Source organism: Salvelinus sp. IW2-2015, unplaced genomic scaffold, assembly GCF_002910315.2.
Source record: "Salvelinus sp. IW2-2015 unplaced genomic scaffold, ASM291031v2 Un_scaffold1124, whole genome shotgun sequence".
Lineage (NCBI taxonomy): Eukaryota > Metazoa > Chordata > Actinopteri > Salmoniformes > Salmonidae > Salvelinus > Salvelinus sp. IW2-2015.
Genome location: NW_019942739.1, coordinates 25,124 through 45,372, shown reverse-complemented (window position 1 = coordinate 45,372; position 20,249 = coordinate 25,124). Strand labels below are relative to the sequence as shown.

The 20,249-nt window shown below is 44.0% G+C and overlaps 1 protein-coding gene across 1 annotated transcript in view; it reads right to left on the bottom strand.

Moving 5' to 3' along the window:
- LOC112069807 (E3 ubiquitin-protein ligase RNF13-like) overlaps positions 1 to 19,106 on the bottom strand; it is a 91,622-nt gene extending 72,516 nt beyond the window's left edge. Inside the window, 3 exon segments of the mRNA XM_024137179.2 lie at positions 10,205 to 10,285; positions 10,411 to 10,615; positions 18,916 to 19,106. Of these exon segments, the coding sequence (XP_023992947.1) occupies positions 10,205 to 10,285; positions 10,411 to 10,524 (195 nt within the window). The 5' untranslated portion in view covers positions 10,525 to 10,615; positions 18,916 to 19,106.
- Between the last annotated feature and the right edge of the window lie 1,143 nt (positions 19,107 to 20,249).

Here is a 20,249-nt window from a genome sequence, read left to right as displayed (position 1 = left end):
TACAAAAACTGAAAAGTAAACGATTCAACTAAACTTAAGAACGTGTCTTCAATGAGAATTACATATCTATAACACATTTCTATGTGAATTTGTCTGGTCGCCCATAAAGTTACATATTGCAGCCTTTAATAGTGCAAGGAAATGGGACAGATATTACCAAATCAATAAATCTGGTTCAATGTGAAACCAGCTGGCGTGAGGTTACTGTGAAACCAGCTGGCGTGTGGTTACTGTGAAGCCAGCTGGCGTGTGGTTACTGTGAAGCCAGCTGGCGTTGTGGTTACTGTGAAGCCAGCTGGCGTGTGGTTACTGTGAAGCCAGCTGGCGTGAGGTACTGTGAGCAGTAGGCGTGTGGTTACTGTGAAGCCAGCTGGCGTGTGGTTACTGTGAAGCCAGCTGGCGTGTGGTTACTGTGAAGCCAGCTGGCGTGTGTGGTTACTGTGAAGCCAGCTGGCGTGAGGTTACTGTGAAGCCAGTAGGCGTGTGGTTACTGTGAAGCCAGCTGGCGTGTGGTTACTGTGAAGCCAGTAGGCGTGTGTTACTGTGAAGCCAGCTGGCGTGAGGTTACTGTGAAGCCAGCTGGCGTGTGGTTACTGTGAACCAGTAGGCGTGTGGTTACTGTGAAGCCAGCTGGCGTGTGGTTACTGTGAAGCCAGCTGGCGTGTGGTTACTGTGAAGCCAGCTGGCGTGTGGTTATGATCTCTCTCCTTTTGTACACCAGCTTAAAAAAAACAATTGAAAAAAACAGTATTATTTGGTTATGTAAATGATATTTCTCAGCGGTTTATATGGTACAATGACTCTCTACTTGCTTGTTTTATCACAAACTGAAATTAGATGAACCATTTGAATTTTAGCAACCAGGAAACGGCAGAGCGATTTCTGCACAGCGCATCTTAAAACCAGTGTAATTGCACATCCTATCAGATGGTTGCCCGGGGTGACAGGCTGAGAGAGAGAGGGTTGTGTCCCAAATTGTTATTTATTTTACCTTTTTTTAACTAGGCAAGTCAGTTAAGAACAAATTCTTATTTACAATGACGGCCTACMCCGGCCAAACCCGGACGACRCTGGGCCAATTGTGAGCCGCTCTTTGGGACTCCCAATCGCRGCCGGTTGTGATACAGCCTGGAACGGAACCGGGGTCTGTAGTGACACCTCCAGCACTGAGATGCAGTGCCTTAGACCACTGTGATACAGCCTGGAATGGAACCAGGGTCTGTAGTACTGAGATGCAGGGTCTTAGACCGCTGTGATACAGCCTGGAATGGAACCAGGGTCTGTAGTAATGATGCAGGGTCTTAGACCGCTGTTATACAGCCTGGAATGGAACCRGGGTCTGTAGTACTGAGATGCAGGGTCTTAGACCGCTGCGCCACTCGGGAGATAAAATGGCATTCCCCATATTCCCCATATACACAGAGGCCTATAAGGCCCGGTCAGAAGTAGTACACCATGTCGGCAATAGGGTGCGATCTGGGACGCAGCTGAGCTGTAAATTGCTGTGGGATTGGGTGGGGGTGGGGCCTTGACTCAGCACCAGCTACAGCCAGCGGTGAAAGTTTTAGTGGAGGAGCTTGAATTCAGTCTCAGGAGACATGCCAGTGCCTAGAACTTCAAAACAGACCCAGACTTCCTGCATTGCCAGTACTTTTCTCTGTGTATGCACACCCTACACTACTAAGACTGTGTGTGTATGTACACTTTACACTGCTACGACTGTGTGTGTGTGTGTGTGTGTGTGTGTGTGTGTGTGTGTATACACTTTACACTGCTACGACTGTGTGTGTGTGTTTTCTGAATGGCAGCGATACAGCTCTTGCAAGCTGCCACATTGAGGTCAATCTCTCCAAATAAAAAAGGATGATCAATGAAAGAGTAAAACGTATAGAAACAATCCATCAACTCCCCCAGAGGACAGCATCTCATATGTACAGGTAACTGTCAAAATAAAGGGTAACACCAACATAGTGTCTTAATAGGGCGTTGGGCCACCACAAACCGACCGGAACAGCTTCAATGCGCCTTTATATTCTACAAGTGTCTGGAACTCTGTTGGAGGGATGCGACATCATTCTTCCACAAGAAATTCCATCATTTGGTGTTTTATTGATGTTGGTGGAAAACCCCGTCTCAGGTCCAGCTCCAGAATATCCCGTTAGTGTTCAATTGGGTTGAGATCAGGTGACTGATACACACCCTTTAAACCTCCTTCGGTTCTCTGAGACGCCTCTTTCAAAGTCAAAGATCTCTTCTTCTAGCCAAAATAAAGGGCAACTGGGCATTTTTATACATGTAAGTATGATGGGGATTGTTAATTTCTTAATTAACTCAGGAACCATACTAGTGTGGAAGCAACTGCCTTTCAACGTGCTTTGTATCCCTCATTTACTCAAGTGTTTCCTTCTATGTTGTCAAGTCAATTACAAAAGMTTGTTCCATTCTTGATTTGATACAAAGGAGGTAGTGAAGAACTGGCAATGGAAGCTGATAGATGGTCTACTTTATATTGAATCCTGTTTCAAAAAGGAACACAGACTGGAATTCTCACTGGATACCTTCTGCAAAGCCTGCTATGACATCACTGTGCCACTGCCTCACATTTTCACCTGGCTCAGAACAAGCTACAATAGYGCCCCCTGTTGGCAATGGACCCACAAGGAAATGCCTAAACACTCCTCTGTACAGAACACAGTATACTTGAGGGAAAAATACAATAAAACACCTGCCATTTTTAAACGTTATTTAAAAAAAAGTTTAACAACCGATATTTCGTTTCAGGTTTTGAATTCGGGGGCCGATGTTGGTAAATAATTTCCTTACCGTATAACAGAGGAACCATTTTGGTTCCCGGAGGTGGGTTTCCTCTGACTTTTCAGCATTGACTTGACACAGTGCTGAGAGACTTTCCACTCTGGAGGACAGCGTGACTGGATCATGCTTACCCTAACCCAATTGGATGGGGTATTCACTACACATTTCTATCTGTAGGGCATTCACAGACAACACTTCCTCCTCCTGCACTGAGGGATTGCCTAGCGGTCGTGAAACCTAAATCAGACTTTGATTCAAATACTATTTGGAAAATACTTGAGTGTTTTCTTTGGCCTGACAGATTATGAATATTACAATGTTGAGACTATTTGATTATGTGGTTTCATGGAACAAACTCAATCAAACACAGATTAAGACAGTATTTGAACCCAGGTCTATACCTAATCCCAGTCCGTAAATGTCACTAACGCAGACCCCGTTGACGGATTTGCCTCGGTAATAACAGAGGAAAAACAGAGGAATTATTAAATAGCCTCCAGTTTGYGCAGTTTTAAGCAGATTAAAATGAATGAATCTAAAAATCAGATTAGTATAGAAGGTTTCATAGATACCACTGCACACAAAGAGGAGCAGCTCAACGGATTCAACTGTATTGAAAAATGGCTAAACCCCTCAATCTCATATGTTACAATGAAACTACTAAGCACATACACACTAAGCAGCTGACATGACAAGGATCTAACATGTAAGGGTAATTGTAGACAGCACAAAAAATGGGAACTAAACCAGCAGAGCCAAACATTTTAATCTAGGAAATCAAGTAATATCGGCACCCAAGTAATATCGGCACCCAAGTAATATCGGCACCCAGAAACATATCAACTTCTCCATTTTAATGTTGATCTGTCGCATGAAATAAGGAATCAAGTGGAACATTTTTACAGCCCAAAACTGGGTTGTAATATTTGATACAGAGTACAGAACAATAAAGTGGTATTTTCTGAATTGGGTCTGTGTCCCAAATGGCACCCTATTCCCTATATAGTGCCCTACTTTTGACCAGGGCCTATGGCACCCTATTCCCTATGCAGTGCCCTACTTTTGACCAGGCCCTATGGTACCCTATTCCCTAAGCAGTGCCCTACTTTTGACCAGGGCCTATGGCACCCTATTCCCTATGCAGTGCCCTACTTTTGACCAGGGCCTATGGCACCCTATTCCCTATGCAGTGCCCTACTTTTGACCAGGGCCTATGGCACCCTATTCCCTAAGCAGTGCCCTACTTTTGACCAGGGCCTATGGCACCCTATTCCCTATGTAGTGCCCTACTTTTGACCAGGGTCCGTGCCATTTGTGGCGCATCCTAGGAGTGCCAGGCCAGGCCACTGTAACACAGTGGTATAGATAGCAGACTGGGACACACTCAGATGAAAGTCAGGCTCCAGGATCTGACTGCATGGGTTTCAATCTCTAAGTAGGTTAAGGCTAACAAAACATTTCCCTTTGCAAACGCAAGCAGCAGTTAAAAAAAAACAACAACCAGGGATTAAAATGCTCCAGCAGATCTAGCAGGGCAGAAATGTGACGAACTGACTTGTTGAAAAGGTGGCATTCTATGACTGTGTCACGTTGAAAGTCACTAAGCTCTTCAGTAAGGMCATTCTACTGCCAGTGTTTGTCTATGGAGATTGCGTGGCTGTGTGCTCGATTTTATAAACCTGTCAYCAACGGGTGTGGCTGAAATAGCCGAATCCACAAATTTGAAGCAGTGTCCACACACACACACAAAAGTATGTCCGTGTTTAATTTTTCATAAATTTTCCTTCCACTTTGACAGAGTATTTTGTGTAGACTGTTGACAAAAAAACAACAATKAAATCCATTTGAATCCCACTTTGTAACAACTAAATGTGGAAACAGTTAAGGGATGTGAATACTTTCTGGAGGCCCTGTAGCTGTATGGACTGGAAATGAGTCAGCATGATCTTTCCCCTTTTAAAGATGTGTACATAGCCGCTTCCCATCTCCAAAGCCACAGGCCGAATCCAGCTGCCCTTCAGCTTCCCAGGCCACTCCCCCTCCTGCATCCCGAGCCAGACATGTGACAGGATATGACACAGTGCTTCCTGTCCCTGCTAAAAGCCAGTCACTGTTCCGTTAAGTTCCCCCAGGGCAATTATCTGCTGCCCTATCACTAATTGAACAAAGCCATAGGAATCTCTCTGCATATATTTACCCCAAATAAAATGGGAAGAGACTCAGACAATTTTTTATTATCCTTCCTTAACTAATCACAGATTAACTAATTGGACATGACTTGATATGGGTAAATCAGCAGTTTCAGCAAATAGCCTACAGCATTCTAGTCATGTTAGATTAGCGATTAGACGACCCCAAAGTAGGGAGGAATAACATATTTTAAAGTAAACCAGGGCCTAATCTAATACCAGTTTTTGCAACTTTTGCTTGGCAGCATAAACCATCCCCAGGTCACGCTGGTATCGATGTTCAGTCTGTATTTTGTAAGAAGAGTGGAAGTGAGAGTCCTGTGCTTCGCATGAGGAACACAAAATGAAAACCATTGCCTACCCGTTGACCAAATTAAAAGAGGAAGGGGTGTATTCAGGGGAATTCTTACCGATGTAGATAGAAATAGAATGAAGCTGACAGACAGCAAGTCATTTTTCAACATGATACATTTCAATTAGAAAGTTCTGTTACATCCTCTTGAACAGACACAATATTTAGCGGGAAAACCTCCATGACACACTGTGTTCTATAAGAGAACATCAGGCCTTGGCTACATTTTYTGTCAGTACTATCATTGCCTTTAGTACTATTTCACCCTTGAGGGAATGGCTGGCCGCACGTGCGCTTCGCACACTTTCCTTGTGTGTAAGAGATTAATGTTCCCAGTTGTCCCATTTGGGACGCACGGCTAGTCGTACACTGTGCCATTTCGGGGCATGGGAGGGGTGTGGTTCCACTGAAAGAAAGCCCAGACTGAGGCCCACTGGGAAATCATGGGAGACAAGCAAGCTGGTAAGTGTCTTGTGATTCTGGGACAAACTGCAGGCTCCATTGTAGGATGGAAGGTTTGTTCCATCAGKACTGCAATCCCTTGGGACATGGAAGCTGCTGCAGTTCATTCCTAAACCTTCTTCYCTCAGTTCTTCCATGGTTCACTAGCCTTCACAGGGACTGGAGAGGTGGAAGCCATAAGGGAATAGTAGTGGTGTTCCATAAAGCTACAATCAGCAGTTGGAACAATAACAAAACAAACTCACCGCCCCTGTTTTAGTTTTTTTTAAAGCTGAGGGTTGGTGCTGGAGAAATGTAACCACTCAAAYTCATAACCAAGCTATGGATGTAAGGACTGGCCATCCATTATATCAAARYTATAGTTTTAACCATGTTTTGAAGCTATATGAAGTGTTTGTAAACAAAGTCAATKTAAACAAACATTGGAGTAAAACAAGCTATACTTTAGGTTCTGATGGGAGACAACAGTTGAACTAAGCTCATGAGGCATTTATAAGTTATATTCTTCAAGAATKACTTTTACTTTAAAAATACCAAATGGATGTATAAACTACAGATTGCCCCTTTAAGCACCAAACAGAAGAAATGGGTTCTGGGTCAGTGCACCCGACTGCACAGATAATCACTGGACAGTAGACAGAAACATGGTCGACACGCCACATTTACCAAACAGTTTGTTAACACAGCAGGACAAGTTACTGTCCAAACACTGACAGCATGCCACCGGTACGACTGCAACCGTCGCAGGGCGACCTGCTGAAGCCAAATGGCAGCCGAACTAACATGTAGGAGACCATATTGTTTTTACAAGATGGAACAAGATGTCAAAGTGAGACGATGAGCCCTAGGGTGTGGGTTGCCACGCCTGCCTTGCTCAAAGCGCCGCAGTGCATCCACACAGACACGCTGGCAGAGAGTTCAAACGAGTGGGTGAAGTGGCTGGGCTTAGCTCCAGTCAGAGGGGGTGGGGGTGGGGGGGAGGGTAGAAGAGTAGAAGTAGAGCTGGGAATTACCAGGGACCTCACAATACGATATCACAATACTTCTGTCTGCTGCAGAGGGACGAGACAGTGTTAAAATCAGTCATGGAAATAAAAAGTGCTCACTATTTAAAAAGAAGATGGAGAACAAGCTGAATATTGAACAATACTGGAGTTTTATAACTGTATCGATTTTTCAGAACAAATKTTATTTGTCACATGCTTCGTAAACAACAGGTGAAGACTAAGAGTGAAACACTTATGGGCCCTTCCCAACAACGCAGAGGGAATTTTACATTTTCTTTTAAATCAACAACAGAGCTTGTCTAACCCGTTCACAGGATTGGTTAACTCAAGGTTTCAAGAGTCTCCACCGAGCTAGGTAAATCTGCTTTTAGTTTTAATGCACAGTATTGCTGGAACAAAATGTATGATGTTCTGGTGCCGTTGAAAGCAATTGAAAGTATTGATTGGTTACTTATTTGTGGACAAATGTAACTGTTTTTCTGGGTGATTTGTGATGTTTTATTTGTGCTTGACAGTTGTGCCGTCTTCACGACTGTGCTGTGTGGACCATGATAGGTCCTTAGTGATGTGGACACGGAGGAACTTGAAGTTTCGACCCGCTCCACTACAGCCCTGTCGATGTGGATAGGGGCGTACTCGCCCCGCCGTTTCCTGTAGTCAACGATTAGCTCCTTTGTCTTGATGATGTTGAGGGAGAAGTTGTCCTGGCACCACACTGCCAGGTCACTGACCCCTTCCCTCTAGGCCAGAGATGGGCAACTGTGACAGGGGTGGGCCCAAAAAAATTACCTGAAATCATGAGGGGCTGCAGTTGCTCACGGGTCTGCATACCCCCCCCCATCGTTATGTTGTCAGCAAACTTAATGATGGTGTTGGAGTGGCCACGCAGTCATGATTRAATAGGGAGTACAGGAGGGGACTAAGCACGAACCCGAGGGGCCCCTGTGTTGAGGGTAAGCGTGGCAGATGTAGTTGCGGCCCGTCAGGAAGTGCAGGATCCAGTTGCAGAGGGAGGTGTTCAGTCCCAGGGTTTTGAGCTTAGTGATGAGCTTGGAGGGTACTATGGTGTTGAATGCTGAACTATCGTCAATGAACCGCATTCTCACGTAGGTGTTCCTCTTGTCCAAGTGGGAGAGGTCAGTGTGGAGTGCAATAGAGATTGCATCATCTGTAGATCTGTTGGGGCGGTATGCTAATTGGAGTGGGTCCAGGGTGTCTGGGATGATGGTGTTGATGTGAGCCATGACCAGCCTTTCAAAGCACTTCATGGCTACAGATATGAGTGCTACAGGGCAATAGTAATTTAGACAGGTTACCTTGGCGTTCTTGGGCGCAGGGAATATGGTGCTTGATACATGYAGGTATTACAGACGGTCAGGGAGAGGTTGAACTTGCAAGCTGATCCTGGTTACCCGAGTAAGAGTCCTGGTAATCTGTCTGGCCACGTGGCCTTGTGAATGTTAACCTGTTTAAAAGGTATTTCTAACATCTGCTACAGAGAGCGAGATCACACAGTCGTCTGGAACAGCTGGTGCGCTCATGCATGGTTCAGTGTTGCTTGCCTCAAAGCGAKCATAGAAGGAATTTAGCTCATCTGGTAGGCTCGTGGCTGGGTTTCCCTTTGTAATCCGTGATAGTTTGCAACCCCTGCCACATCCGATGAGCATCAGAGCCKGCATAGTATGATTCGATCTTAGTCCTGTATTGATGTTTTGACTGTTTGATGGCACGTCGGAGGTCGTAGTGGGATTTCTTACAASCGTCCGGATTAGTGTCCCACTCCTTGAAAGCAGCAGCTCTAGCCTTTAGCTCAGTGCTTCCGGTTAGGATATAAACGTATGGTCACTGTGGGGACAATGTCATCAATGCACTTATTAATAAAGCCGGTGACTGATGTGGTAAACTCCTTAATGTTATCGGATGAGTCACAGAACATATTCCAGTCTGTACTAGTGAAACTGTCCTGTAACTTAGCATCCGCTTCATCGGACCACTTCCGTATTGAGCRCRTCACTGGTACTTCCCGTTTAAGTTTTTGCTTGTAAGCAGAAATCAGGAGTGTTGAGTTACGGTCATATTTGCCAAATGGAGGGCGAGGGAGAGCTTCGTATGCGTTTCTGTGTGTGGAGTGTAGGTGATTGAGTTTAGTTTTTTCGGCCTCTAGTTGCACAAGTGACATGCTGGTTAAAATGAGGTAAGACGGATTTCAGTTTCCCTGCATTAAAATCACCGGCCAATAGGAGCGACGCCTCTGGATGTACATTTTMTTGTTTGCTTATGGYCCTATACAGCTCGTTGAGTGCAGTCTTAGTGCCAGCATTGGTTTGTGGTGGTAAATAGACAGCTACAAAAAATATAGATGAAAATTCTTGGTAAATAGTACGATCTCAGCTTATCATGAGGTATTCTCCATCACTAGGGAGGAGAAGTACAGAGGTGGAGTGAGACAGTAAATAAGAAAGAGAGAAAAAAGGAAATGGATTGCTTGGAGAGAGAGCGAAACAGGAAAAAACTATGAAAAAGAGAACGAGAGTAGGCCTTTAAATCACTCAGCTTTCATAACCCGATGCCTTACGAAAGTAAGCCTGGCAGGCTGCGCACACAGACGTGACCCCTGCTCTTCGCCAGCCCACCCCCAGTCCCAGCCCACCCCCAGTTTGTTGTCTGCAAACTTGATGATTGAGTAAACAAGGAGTACATGAGGGGGCTGAGCACGCAACCTTGTGGGGCCCCTGTGTTAAGGATCAGCATAGTGGAGGTGTTGTCTACCTTTACCACCTGGGGGCGGCCTGTCAGGAAGTCCAGGACCCAGTTGCACAGGGCGGGGTTCCGACCCAGGGCCCCGAGCTTAATGAAGAGCTTGGAGGGTACTATGGTGTTGAAGGCTGAACTAGTCAATGAACAGCATTCTTACATCGTTATCCCTCTTGTCCAGATGGGATAGGGCAGTGTGCAGTGCAATGGCGATTATGGCCTGGCTTAGAAGCACAGACATGAGTCAGCCCTGTTGCCAGCTGTGTGTGGGTCAACAATGAGTGGGTACCTCACAACCAATGACCTCATTCTCACTAGAAAGCCGTGGTGATCTTGCTGCTGCACATTCACAACACAGTGCACTTTCCTGTAGTTCCAGTTTGGCCACAACTGGGCCCACTACTAATCTGCATCCCAAAATGCACCWTATTCAGTGCATACATTTTGACCAGAGAGAGAGAGATACTGTATATACTGTATATCATTGGTTATACTTTAACTAGTGTCAATAGCGGTAAAAATTACAGGATATATGTAACAGTCCTTGTAATGAAATGCAGGGATTTGTAAGCCTGTCATTAAACATTTGCATTTGACAGAGAGAAAATGACCCTTGTTGTACCCACCTTGAGTCCATCGCTGGGCAGCCGGTACCCAAAGCGTGCAGGCAGGTCATCAAAATTACCTGTTTTGTTGTCAAATGTGTACTGAAAGAGAAAGAAGAATACAAATCACATCATGTGGTGTTAATAACTAATAGTTCTTCGTCAGTCAGTCATTCAGTCTGTCTGCGTGTCTGTCCACCCGCCCGTCTCTGTCTCTGGGGACTCACGGCAGAGATGTCGGCCTCAACGGGCAGCAGGTTGAGGAAGGCGAAGAGCTGCACGGTGAAGATGGTGTAGATCTGTGTGGCGGACAGCATCAGCATCCCAAGGGAGAGCAGCATCTTGCATTCCGCGCTGTGCCAGTCAACTGACACACACCTGCGCAGTCACACACACACGGACGGACTGTCCCAGCACTGGCAGCTCTCACACCTGCAGTGTACGTACACACACACACACACACACACACACACACACACACACACACACACACACACACACACACACACACACACGATTGTTAATGTCTGTAGGCCTACGTCTGCTCCCAGCCTCCCACAGAACAAACACCCCAAAGTTCCACTGGAAAACTGTAATTATATATGTCACTAGATGAAATCTGGTGTGACCCTGCTCGGTTCTGAAATAAGACAGTGAATTTGTCATTGATTCATGCCTAACACACTTGCGCACACACACAAGATTGAAGTAGTTAAGCCTACTAGCTTGAAAGCAGGGTTGGGGTTAATTCCATTTCAATTCTGGAAGTACACTGAAATTCCAATACCATGCAATTGTTTCAATGAGGAACATTTGGAATTGGGTTTATTTCTGAATTTACTTTAATTGAACAGTACTGGGGCCACGCCCCATATATAAATTACCTGGCTCCCCACAGGGGTGCCACTTTGGTTTTAGAAGTGAGGGGGACATGAGCCCCAGATCCCCCGTCAGGTTCTCTCCTCGAGTTTTTGGGGGTCATCTAAAGCCAACTTCCTACATTTTTACACAATCCAACGAGCCGTCTCTACTTAGAACAAAAAAAGTAATTAAACTTGGTAAGAGAGCATTATTAAATATGTTTAAGTGATTAATAAGACTGAATTATCTTTGATCTAGTTCAATAATAAATATTGTGTTGCACCTTTAACCAAGACTAACAAATGAACAACACTTGAAAAAAATACAGACTTTTGATTGTCTTTATTAAGACATCCTCTATTTCAAATTTCAGCCAAACCGCCCAGCCAGCCCGGGCAACCTGCACGCCCGACCCCCACCAGTCTAGTCAATATATATATCAACTCTCTCCCAACACAATTTCCTTCCCAGTTCCCTCCTACCTTACATTTTTTTAATTCCCAAGGGAAAGGTTTGGAAACAAAAACACATACACCTCAAATATACATTAACACACAGAAACAGCAAATTATCCATATAATGAATCTCATAGGACTAATAGTACTGTAGAGCTCTTTTTACTTGCACACAATATAGCTGGGTCACCCCGTCCTGCCCCTAGGTGTCCACCACCCTGCAGCGCCCCAACACAACACTAGAGGTCGACCGATTAATTAGATCCGATTTCAGCTTTTCATAACAATCGGTAATCTGCTTTTTTGGACACCGTTATATAGCCGATTACATTGCACTCCATGAGGAGACTGCATGGCAGGCTGACTACCTGTTATGTGAGTGCAGTAAGGAGCCAAGGTAAGGTGCTAGCTAGCATTAAACTTATTTTATAAAAAACAATCAATCTTAACATAATCACTAGTTAACTATCATTGGTTGATGATATTACTAGTTTATCTAGCTTGTCCTGCGTTGCATATAATCGATGCGGTGCCTGTTAATTTATCATTGAATCACAGCCTACTTCGCCAAATGGGTGATTTAACAAGCGCATTCACGATGTGCACCAATGTGTACCTAACGATAAACATCAATGCCTTTTACTTTCTTCTCACCTATTGCACTTTTACTTTCTTCTCCAACACTTTGTTTTTGCATTATTTAAACCAAAATGAACATGTTTCATTATTTATTTGAGGCTAAATTGATTTTATTGATGTATTATATTAAGTTAAAATAAGTGTTCATTCACTATTGTTGTAATTATAACAAATATATATATATAAATAAAAATCGGCCGATTAATCGGTATCAGCTTTTTTTGGTCCTCCAATAAATCGGTACCGCCGTTGAAAAATCATAATCGGTCGACCTCTACCCAACACACCCCACTCAGCTTTAGGATCTTAGTGAAACATTAATTTATTGGTTTTGGTGGTGTCAGGCCAAGGCCAGAGTGACAACCCACAGGACTGAGCAGCCCAGCAGCGAGGGGTTGCCTAAGTAGGTATCTCCCCTGGCGAGGGCATGTTTTCAATACAGACTCCTTTAATCGTACTGTATTCCATATAAGGCATCCAGGCCTAATGAAAGTTCCCCAGTATACCCTTAATCTTGTAATATATCCAAGCTAGCAATACATAACTTGACATTGTGGGTGGATAACCAATCTTCAAATTCATGGCAGTGCATTTCTCAGCCACTATAAATGCTAGGTTACACAGTTTCTTCAGATAACAGTCTCCAGTATCAACATTTCTAACCAAACAAAAACAAGGGAGAACGGAGAACCTGTAGACCTGCTGAGATTAAAGAACATAGTCTTTGCCAGAATTCAGCCAGCCTTCACAAGACCATAACATATGCAAATATACACCTTTTGTTGTTAACACCTCCAGCAGAAGAATAACATTTCTCAGTGCATGATATTCAGTTTCACTGGCAAATAGAACGTTCTATGGATGGTCTTAACCTGCAGTCATTTATGTCTGAGATTATATGAACATGACTGGACATTCAAACATAACTGTATCCATTCATCAATAGCTTCTACCAGGTCTTCCTCACATTTTTGTTTTGTGTCATCAGGAAAAGCCTCTATCAACCCTTGATACAGTTTGGAAATCAACTTTAGAGGTTTGTCAGACTGCCTTAAAATAGTTTACATCTTTGAAGCTTCTTGCTTGTCCAGTGTTTGCTGCACAGAGAGAATAAAAAGTGTTGTATCTGCACAAATTTACCTCAGCTCCGTCAGACTGGTCTTCCCTGGTTACCTGACCCTGCTGAGACCCCTGTCACCGTCACAGACAGGTCTTCCCTGGTTACCTGACCCTGCTGAGACCCCTGTCACCGTCACAGACAGGTCTTCCCTGGTTACCTGACCCTGCTGAGACCCCTGTCACCGTCACAGACAGGTCTTCCCTGGTTACCTGACCCTGCTGAGACCCCTGTCACCGTACACAGACGGGTCTTCCCTGGTTACCTGACCCTGCTGAGACCCCGTTCACCGTCACAGACAGGTCTTCCCTGGTTACCTGACCCTGCTGAGACCCCTGTCACCGTCACAGACAGGGTCTTCCCTGGTTACCTGACCCTGCTGAGACCCCTGTCACCGTCACAGACGGGTCTTCCCTGGTTACCTGACCCTGCTGAGACCCCTGTCACCGTCACAGACTGGTCTTCCTGGTTACCTGACCCTGCTGAGACCCTGTCACCGTCACAGACAGGTCTTCCCTGGTTACCTGACCCTGCTGAGACCCTGTCACCGTCACAGACGGGTCTTCCCTGGTTACCTGACCCTGCTGAGACCCCTGTCACCGTCACAGACTGGTCTTCCCTGGTTACCTGACCCTGCTGAGACCCCTGTCACCGTCACAGACAGGTCTTCCCTGGTTACCTGACCCTGCTGAGACCCCTTGTCACCGTCACAGACGGGTCTTCCCTGGTTACCTGACCCTGCTGAGACCCCTGTCACCGTACGACTGGTCTTCCCTGGTTACCTGACCCTGCTGACCCTCTGTCACCGTAAGACGGGTTTCCCTGGTTACCTGACCCTGCTGAGACCCCTGTCACCGTCACAGACAGGTCTTCCCTGGTTACCTGACCCTGCTGAGACCCCTGTCACCGTCACAGACGGGTCTTCCCTGGTTACCTGACCCTGCTGAGACCCCTGTCACCGTCACAGACTGGTCTTCCCTGGTTACCTGACCCTGCTGAGACCCCTGTCACCGTCACAGACAGGTTTCCCTGGTTACCTGACCCTGCTGAGACCCTGTCACCGTCACAGACGGGTCTTCCCTGGTTACTGACCCTGCTGAGACCCCTGTCACCGTCACAGACGGTCTTCCCTGGTTACCTGACCCTGCTGAGACCCTGTCACCGTCACAGACAGGTCTTCCCTGGTTACCTGACCCTGCTGAGACCCTGTCACCGTCACAGACGGGTCTTCCCTGGTACCTGACCCTGCTGAGACCCCTGTCACCGTCACAGACTGGTCTTCCCTGGTTACCTGACCCTGCTGGACCCCTGTCACCGTCACAGACGGTCTTCCCTGGTTACCTGACCCTGCTGAGACCCCTGTCACCGTCACAGACGGGTCTTCCCTGGTTACCTGACCCTGCTGAGACCCTGTCACCACAGACTGGTCTTCCCTGGTTACCTGACCCTGCTGAGACCCCTGTCACCGTCACAGACTGGTCTTCCCTGGTTACCTGACCTGCTGAGACCCCTGTCACCGTCACAGACTGGTCTTGTCATCCGTCAAGATGGTCTTCCTGTTCTGCTGCTGACCTTCCTCGCTTTTTTTTTTTTTTTTTTTTTTTTTTTTTTTTTTTTTTTTTTTTTTTTTTTTTTTTTTTTTTTTTTTTTTTTTTTTTTTTTTTTTTTTTTTTTTTTTTTTTTTTTTTTTTCCCTTTTTTTTTTTTTTTTTTTTTTTTTTTTTTTTTTTTTTTTTTTTTTTCCTTTTTTTTTTTTTTTTTTTTTTTTTTTTTTTTTTTTTTTTTTTTTTTTTTTTTTTTTTTTTTTTTTTTTTTTTTTTTTTTTCTTTTTTTTTTTTTTTTTTTTTTTTTTTTTTTTTTTTTTTTTTTTTTTTTTTTTTTTTTTTTTTTTTTTTTTTTTTTTTTTTCCTTTTTTTTTTTTTTTTTCCTGGTTACCTGACCCTGTGAGACCCCTGTCATCCGTCACAGAACAGGTCTTCCCTGGCTTACCTGACCCTGCTGAGACCCCTGTCACCGACGACGGGTCCTCTCCCTGGTTACCTGACCCTGCTGATGACCCTGTACCGTCACAGACTGGTCTTCCCTGGTTACCTGCCCTGCGAGACCCTTGTACCGTCAAAGACAGCGTCTTGCCTGGTTACCTGACCCCTGCTGACGACCCTGTCACCGTCACAGACGGGTCCTTCCCTGGTTACCTGACCCTGCTGAGACCCCTGTCACCGTCACAGACTGGTCTTCCCTGGTTACCTGACCCTGCTGAGACCCCTGTGAGTCTGTGAGTGTTCAAGTGTCCCTAGTATGTGTAGTCTCATTGAAATAGACTAGGCTGCATACATGGTCGGAGAATCACGTGGCAGTTAACTTAAATATTAAATTAACTTAAATATTATTAGCCTGTAGTTTACTACAATGTCTGTAAATAAATAGGCTATTGATAATGCAAAGAAGCAGAGGACGCTCAAACAACGTGAGTCGAAGTGCAATCCAAAAATGTAATCATTGAAAAGGAAAAGGCTACAATGGTGCGCGAGCGTTGCGCATTTTCAATTTCAATAAGWATTGGTTACCCATTTATTTGTCTCTGCCTGCAAATCGTCCTCCTAAAAGGTAGGCTWTATCCTATAGGTCTATGCAAAACATAGCAAGTGTCGCTGTCCTCATTCTTGCTGTTTCAAGTTCAGTAGCCATACCTGAGAAATCAGGTGCACGTGCGGTCTCATTTAAATAGAGTAGGATATAACCTATGTGGAGAAGCACTGGGCAGTTATCTTTCCAAGGAAATGTACTTCCTAAGTAGTTTACTACATTGCTTAGAAATAAGCCTAAATATTGATCACCCATATTTCTCAGTCTGAAAATCTTCCCACTCCTAAAAAAAGGTAAGCTATAAAAAAAATAGTTTGAGCGAAAGTAAGTCTCTCCAGCTCTGCTCCCTTCAATCTACATCTAGCATAGTGGCTGATATAGCCTAGTAATACAATGTAAGGGCCATGTCAGAATCTCTGGTAATTGAAATGTACTTTTGCGCATATAGGGCGCAAAATTGCTGGGACCACGGCTGGCAAATGAGCTGCGTCAAATAAGCCTAAAATAACATTGTGGGACTGCGGGTGGGTTTGGGACCAGTTCTTGTGGTAGCGGGTGGGAGTCGTGTTATTACTGTGTCAGTGAGAAAAGTAGGGAACTAGCTAGGGAAACTGACAGATCAATAACATTTCATTGCCATACTGACTAATATTTTTWTTTTTTTTACTCACATTGTACTGAAAAAACTAAATATCAATCTTCAATCATTTGGCTGATGGTTTCATCGTTTCATTCAGGACTAATGTGCTTGAGGCAAAAACAATAGCTAACTTTAGCCAACTTTTGGTCAGCTCTCTCCCTCTCTCTAATGGTACATCAACTTGCGAAGAGCTGGCCTGGCTATGGTAGCTACTAGCTAGTGTAGCTAATTCATTCACCTCAGTCGAGAGGGAAAGAAACATTAGCTAACGTTACATGTCAGTTACCATACTAGCTCAGCACTGAACAAACACTGGATCCGTTTTTTTCTGTTAAGTTAAACTGCTGTTACCTCGCCAGCTACATCTGTCAGCTAAAGAGTAGCCAGTTTCTGTTCTGCTTGCTTTTACAACTCGGTGAAAGAGCGCAACACTGACACTGAACTATGCTCAACTCTCCCGTGCTGGTCCAGCCAGGCTTCCAAAAGCTTTGCCTTCACACAGCCTGTCAACACGCTCTGTGGTGTTTGCGTGGTCCTAAATCCAGCCGGCTGAACGCTTCAAACAGCATAACCGACTGCTCGGAGGTGCCCTCATGGTCCTAAAGCCCATTGTTGCAGATCACATTCCAATGATAAAACTGGGGGGGAGCAAAAATGCAATTTCAGAATGTGGGGGGCCATGACCCCCCCCCCCCCCCCCCTCTGCAGTGAAAGTTGCACCCCTGGCTACCCATCCACATTGCTCTGGCCAAACACATTCTGACTGTTCTGAATGGTCCCAGAAAACAACAGTTGAGCCAGAGCCAGCCTACATGATGAAGTAATCAACTTTGAAATTCTGATTGGTTAGATTTGTTAGAGATGATCCAATCGCTGATGAATTTGTTTTGGACCACACCCCTCCTTTTGAAGTCACACAAACGACTTCTAGGATGCCAGATTCGAACAATGTGTTACGATCAATAGAGCAGCAGAATTAAAATTCAGTGTGAGTCGTCAAGAAAATAWATAAAAGGCTTATCAAGAGTAAACCTACTACTAGGGCCCTGTGCTTCTCAGTGATGACAGATGCAGACAGAGAGGAATTAACATGCATTAGACTACATCAGATAGCCATACAGCATCACCAAGCGCTACTAATAACACAAAATATCTCCCCAAATATTGAATATTCATTTAAACATGACATGTTGTATGTTTCAAGGTGGCACAGGTGTGTAAAGCCACAAATAAACAATTCCAAGTTTCAAGTAGGTAGGTCCTTTCAAATGTATGGGGACATTTGCTGTGAGATACCTGCTACAGATGTAATGATCTTCGTAAAGTAAAGCCTAAAAGTAGAAGTCATGGTATTAGTTGCAAAAGAAGGATGATGTCAAAGTCATGTGGCAATGTAGTCCCATGTAATGTGACTACCCAGCAGTATGACAGATAGCGACTTTAACCACATAGCCTACTTGGATAACAACCTATTCAGTTAGCCAAGCTAACTTCCTAGCTAATATTATTCTTGTCACAAATCTCCCATCTATCTAGCTAGCTAACTTAATCTTAGCCCAATATTGGACTAAAGAGCCTAACGTTACATGTTCTGTTTAAAGGGCGAATTGGCTCTGGAAGCCAAAACAGCCAAATACTCCCATCTAAACGTAAATCGATTCTCCATTGCGGTACAGTTATAGAAAAAATAAATCCCTGTACTTTCATATCACATCAAACATTTCACAAATGCAAAATACACACTTACTGTACACTGTTTTAACCGCTTTTAACACAGCAGCCGACAGTATTTTTCAGTGACAAGACAACACGTTTGCGGCATATGTCTTCTGTTTACACATTCAGTAACTTAGGTGTTTGGAAACGCAGATAGCCAATTAGCACAAGTAGTCCACTCGGTCTCCCGTCTGTTTTCCTGTAAACAAGCACTGTAACATGGAAATATGGCCATATGGGAACCATAATCCTATAAAAAGGCGTGCATCAATATAACCTTTTGTTTTCCAAAACCGTACCGCAAGCGATGCGTCGCGGATAACCTCCCCCATACAGAATACGCCTCCGTCCAATGACTATTATGTGTAATGTAGTGGAACTGAGAGTCATGACCACCGACTAATGTAAACACAGCTGCAAAAGTGGTAAATCGGGTTTTATGATACTAACAATATATGGCAGCTGTAGAGGTGCCAAACCTGTTTAACAAGCTATTACACGTCTTCTAAATATACCCAATGGAGCAAGCTACCATTATTAGCAAGCTAAATACCATTATTAGGCCAGCTTTGCAACTCCCATGCTTGATAGCAACATCATGACATGACTCGAGTCTAAACACCAGCGTATTTGACGTTGCTAACAGCTAGCTATATCAGCGCTAGCTACAAATGCAAGTTAGCTAGCTAGATAACTAACGTTAGATCATGGAAAGTTACCTTTGAATCAGACCGAAGTTTCCTCTGGTTGAAAAAATATGCGAATGATATGGACATTACAATAAATTGCTATCTATACGTATGATCGCAACAACTTTATTATTTTACTTTAACATGTCAGTACAACAGAACGTCAACAATAATCCCTAGCTAGCCAGCTCCTTCATGTGAGTGTTGTGTAGAGCTTCCTCTATCTGCACCCCCCGCCCCCCCGAGCAGATTGTTGCTGCTGATTGGACGGAATGACAATCAATCTTTCCTTTCCGAAACTGTTTCCTGRGGTAAACATAACCACGTGATGCATCATGCATTTACAGTAGAAAAATGATCTCAAATATATAGTCTTTGTATGTGTGGGGTGTGTGACCATGAATGCAAAGGTTTAAATTGGGTGGTTGACAGTTTGACTATGAATTCGAGCGCAAGATGTGGGAGAATAATAGCGAAGCAGTGCTGGCCTGGAACCCGCATTGCTGGCCTGGAATACATTGTTAATCATATATTTAGGAAGGTTTGGTTATTGTACCACACAAATATCTGCTTGTTAACAAGGTCAAAGAGGTCTCTTTCAGAATTATCCATAAGTATAACCCTGCGAATCATTACCTGATGAAACAAACAAAAAAGTACCATTAACTGTACTTTTTGGGAAAAGCATCCAGAAAAARTKTTGCATTCATTTTGGCATTGTCTATGTGTAAAGAAATTATTGCAAGCTATTTATAGATTTATAATTGATAATAGTCTTGAATACTTTTGTTTATTATGGGGTAATGTGCTGCTTGGTTTCATTAACTATAATATACAAAAAACAAAAAACTCTTTAATGTAATTGTAATAATGGGAAAAAAGTCATTAATACATGGAAATTCACTAATAAAGACCCRGTCTTCCTTGTTTTCTATAAGGCGTTCTAGATTATTCTACATTCTTCGAATAAGAAAGCTGTAAAAGCAATCAATACCTGTCTTTTAAAGGCCTTTTGAATAATCTGTAATTGGTTGTTTGTTTGGTTGTATAATTCCTGTATGTACACTGGTGTTTTGTGTAACAATAAGAGTACCACAGAGTCATACCCATAAAACCTTTTTCTCATAGGATATTTTAGAAACACTTAAAATAATTGCTATGTTTCGTGTAGGCTTACCCTGGCGTGACGTTTTGAATACCGTCTAAATCTTTCTAGGACAAGGGGACTTTTATCAATATATTCGTCTGTATTTACCCCCTCAAAATGAAATGCTAATTAGCTGCTAATGTGGCTATCATAAAGAACTACAAATGCCATGATGATCTGGACGAGACTACCGAATCGAGGCAAAGGTAAGAATCTC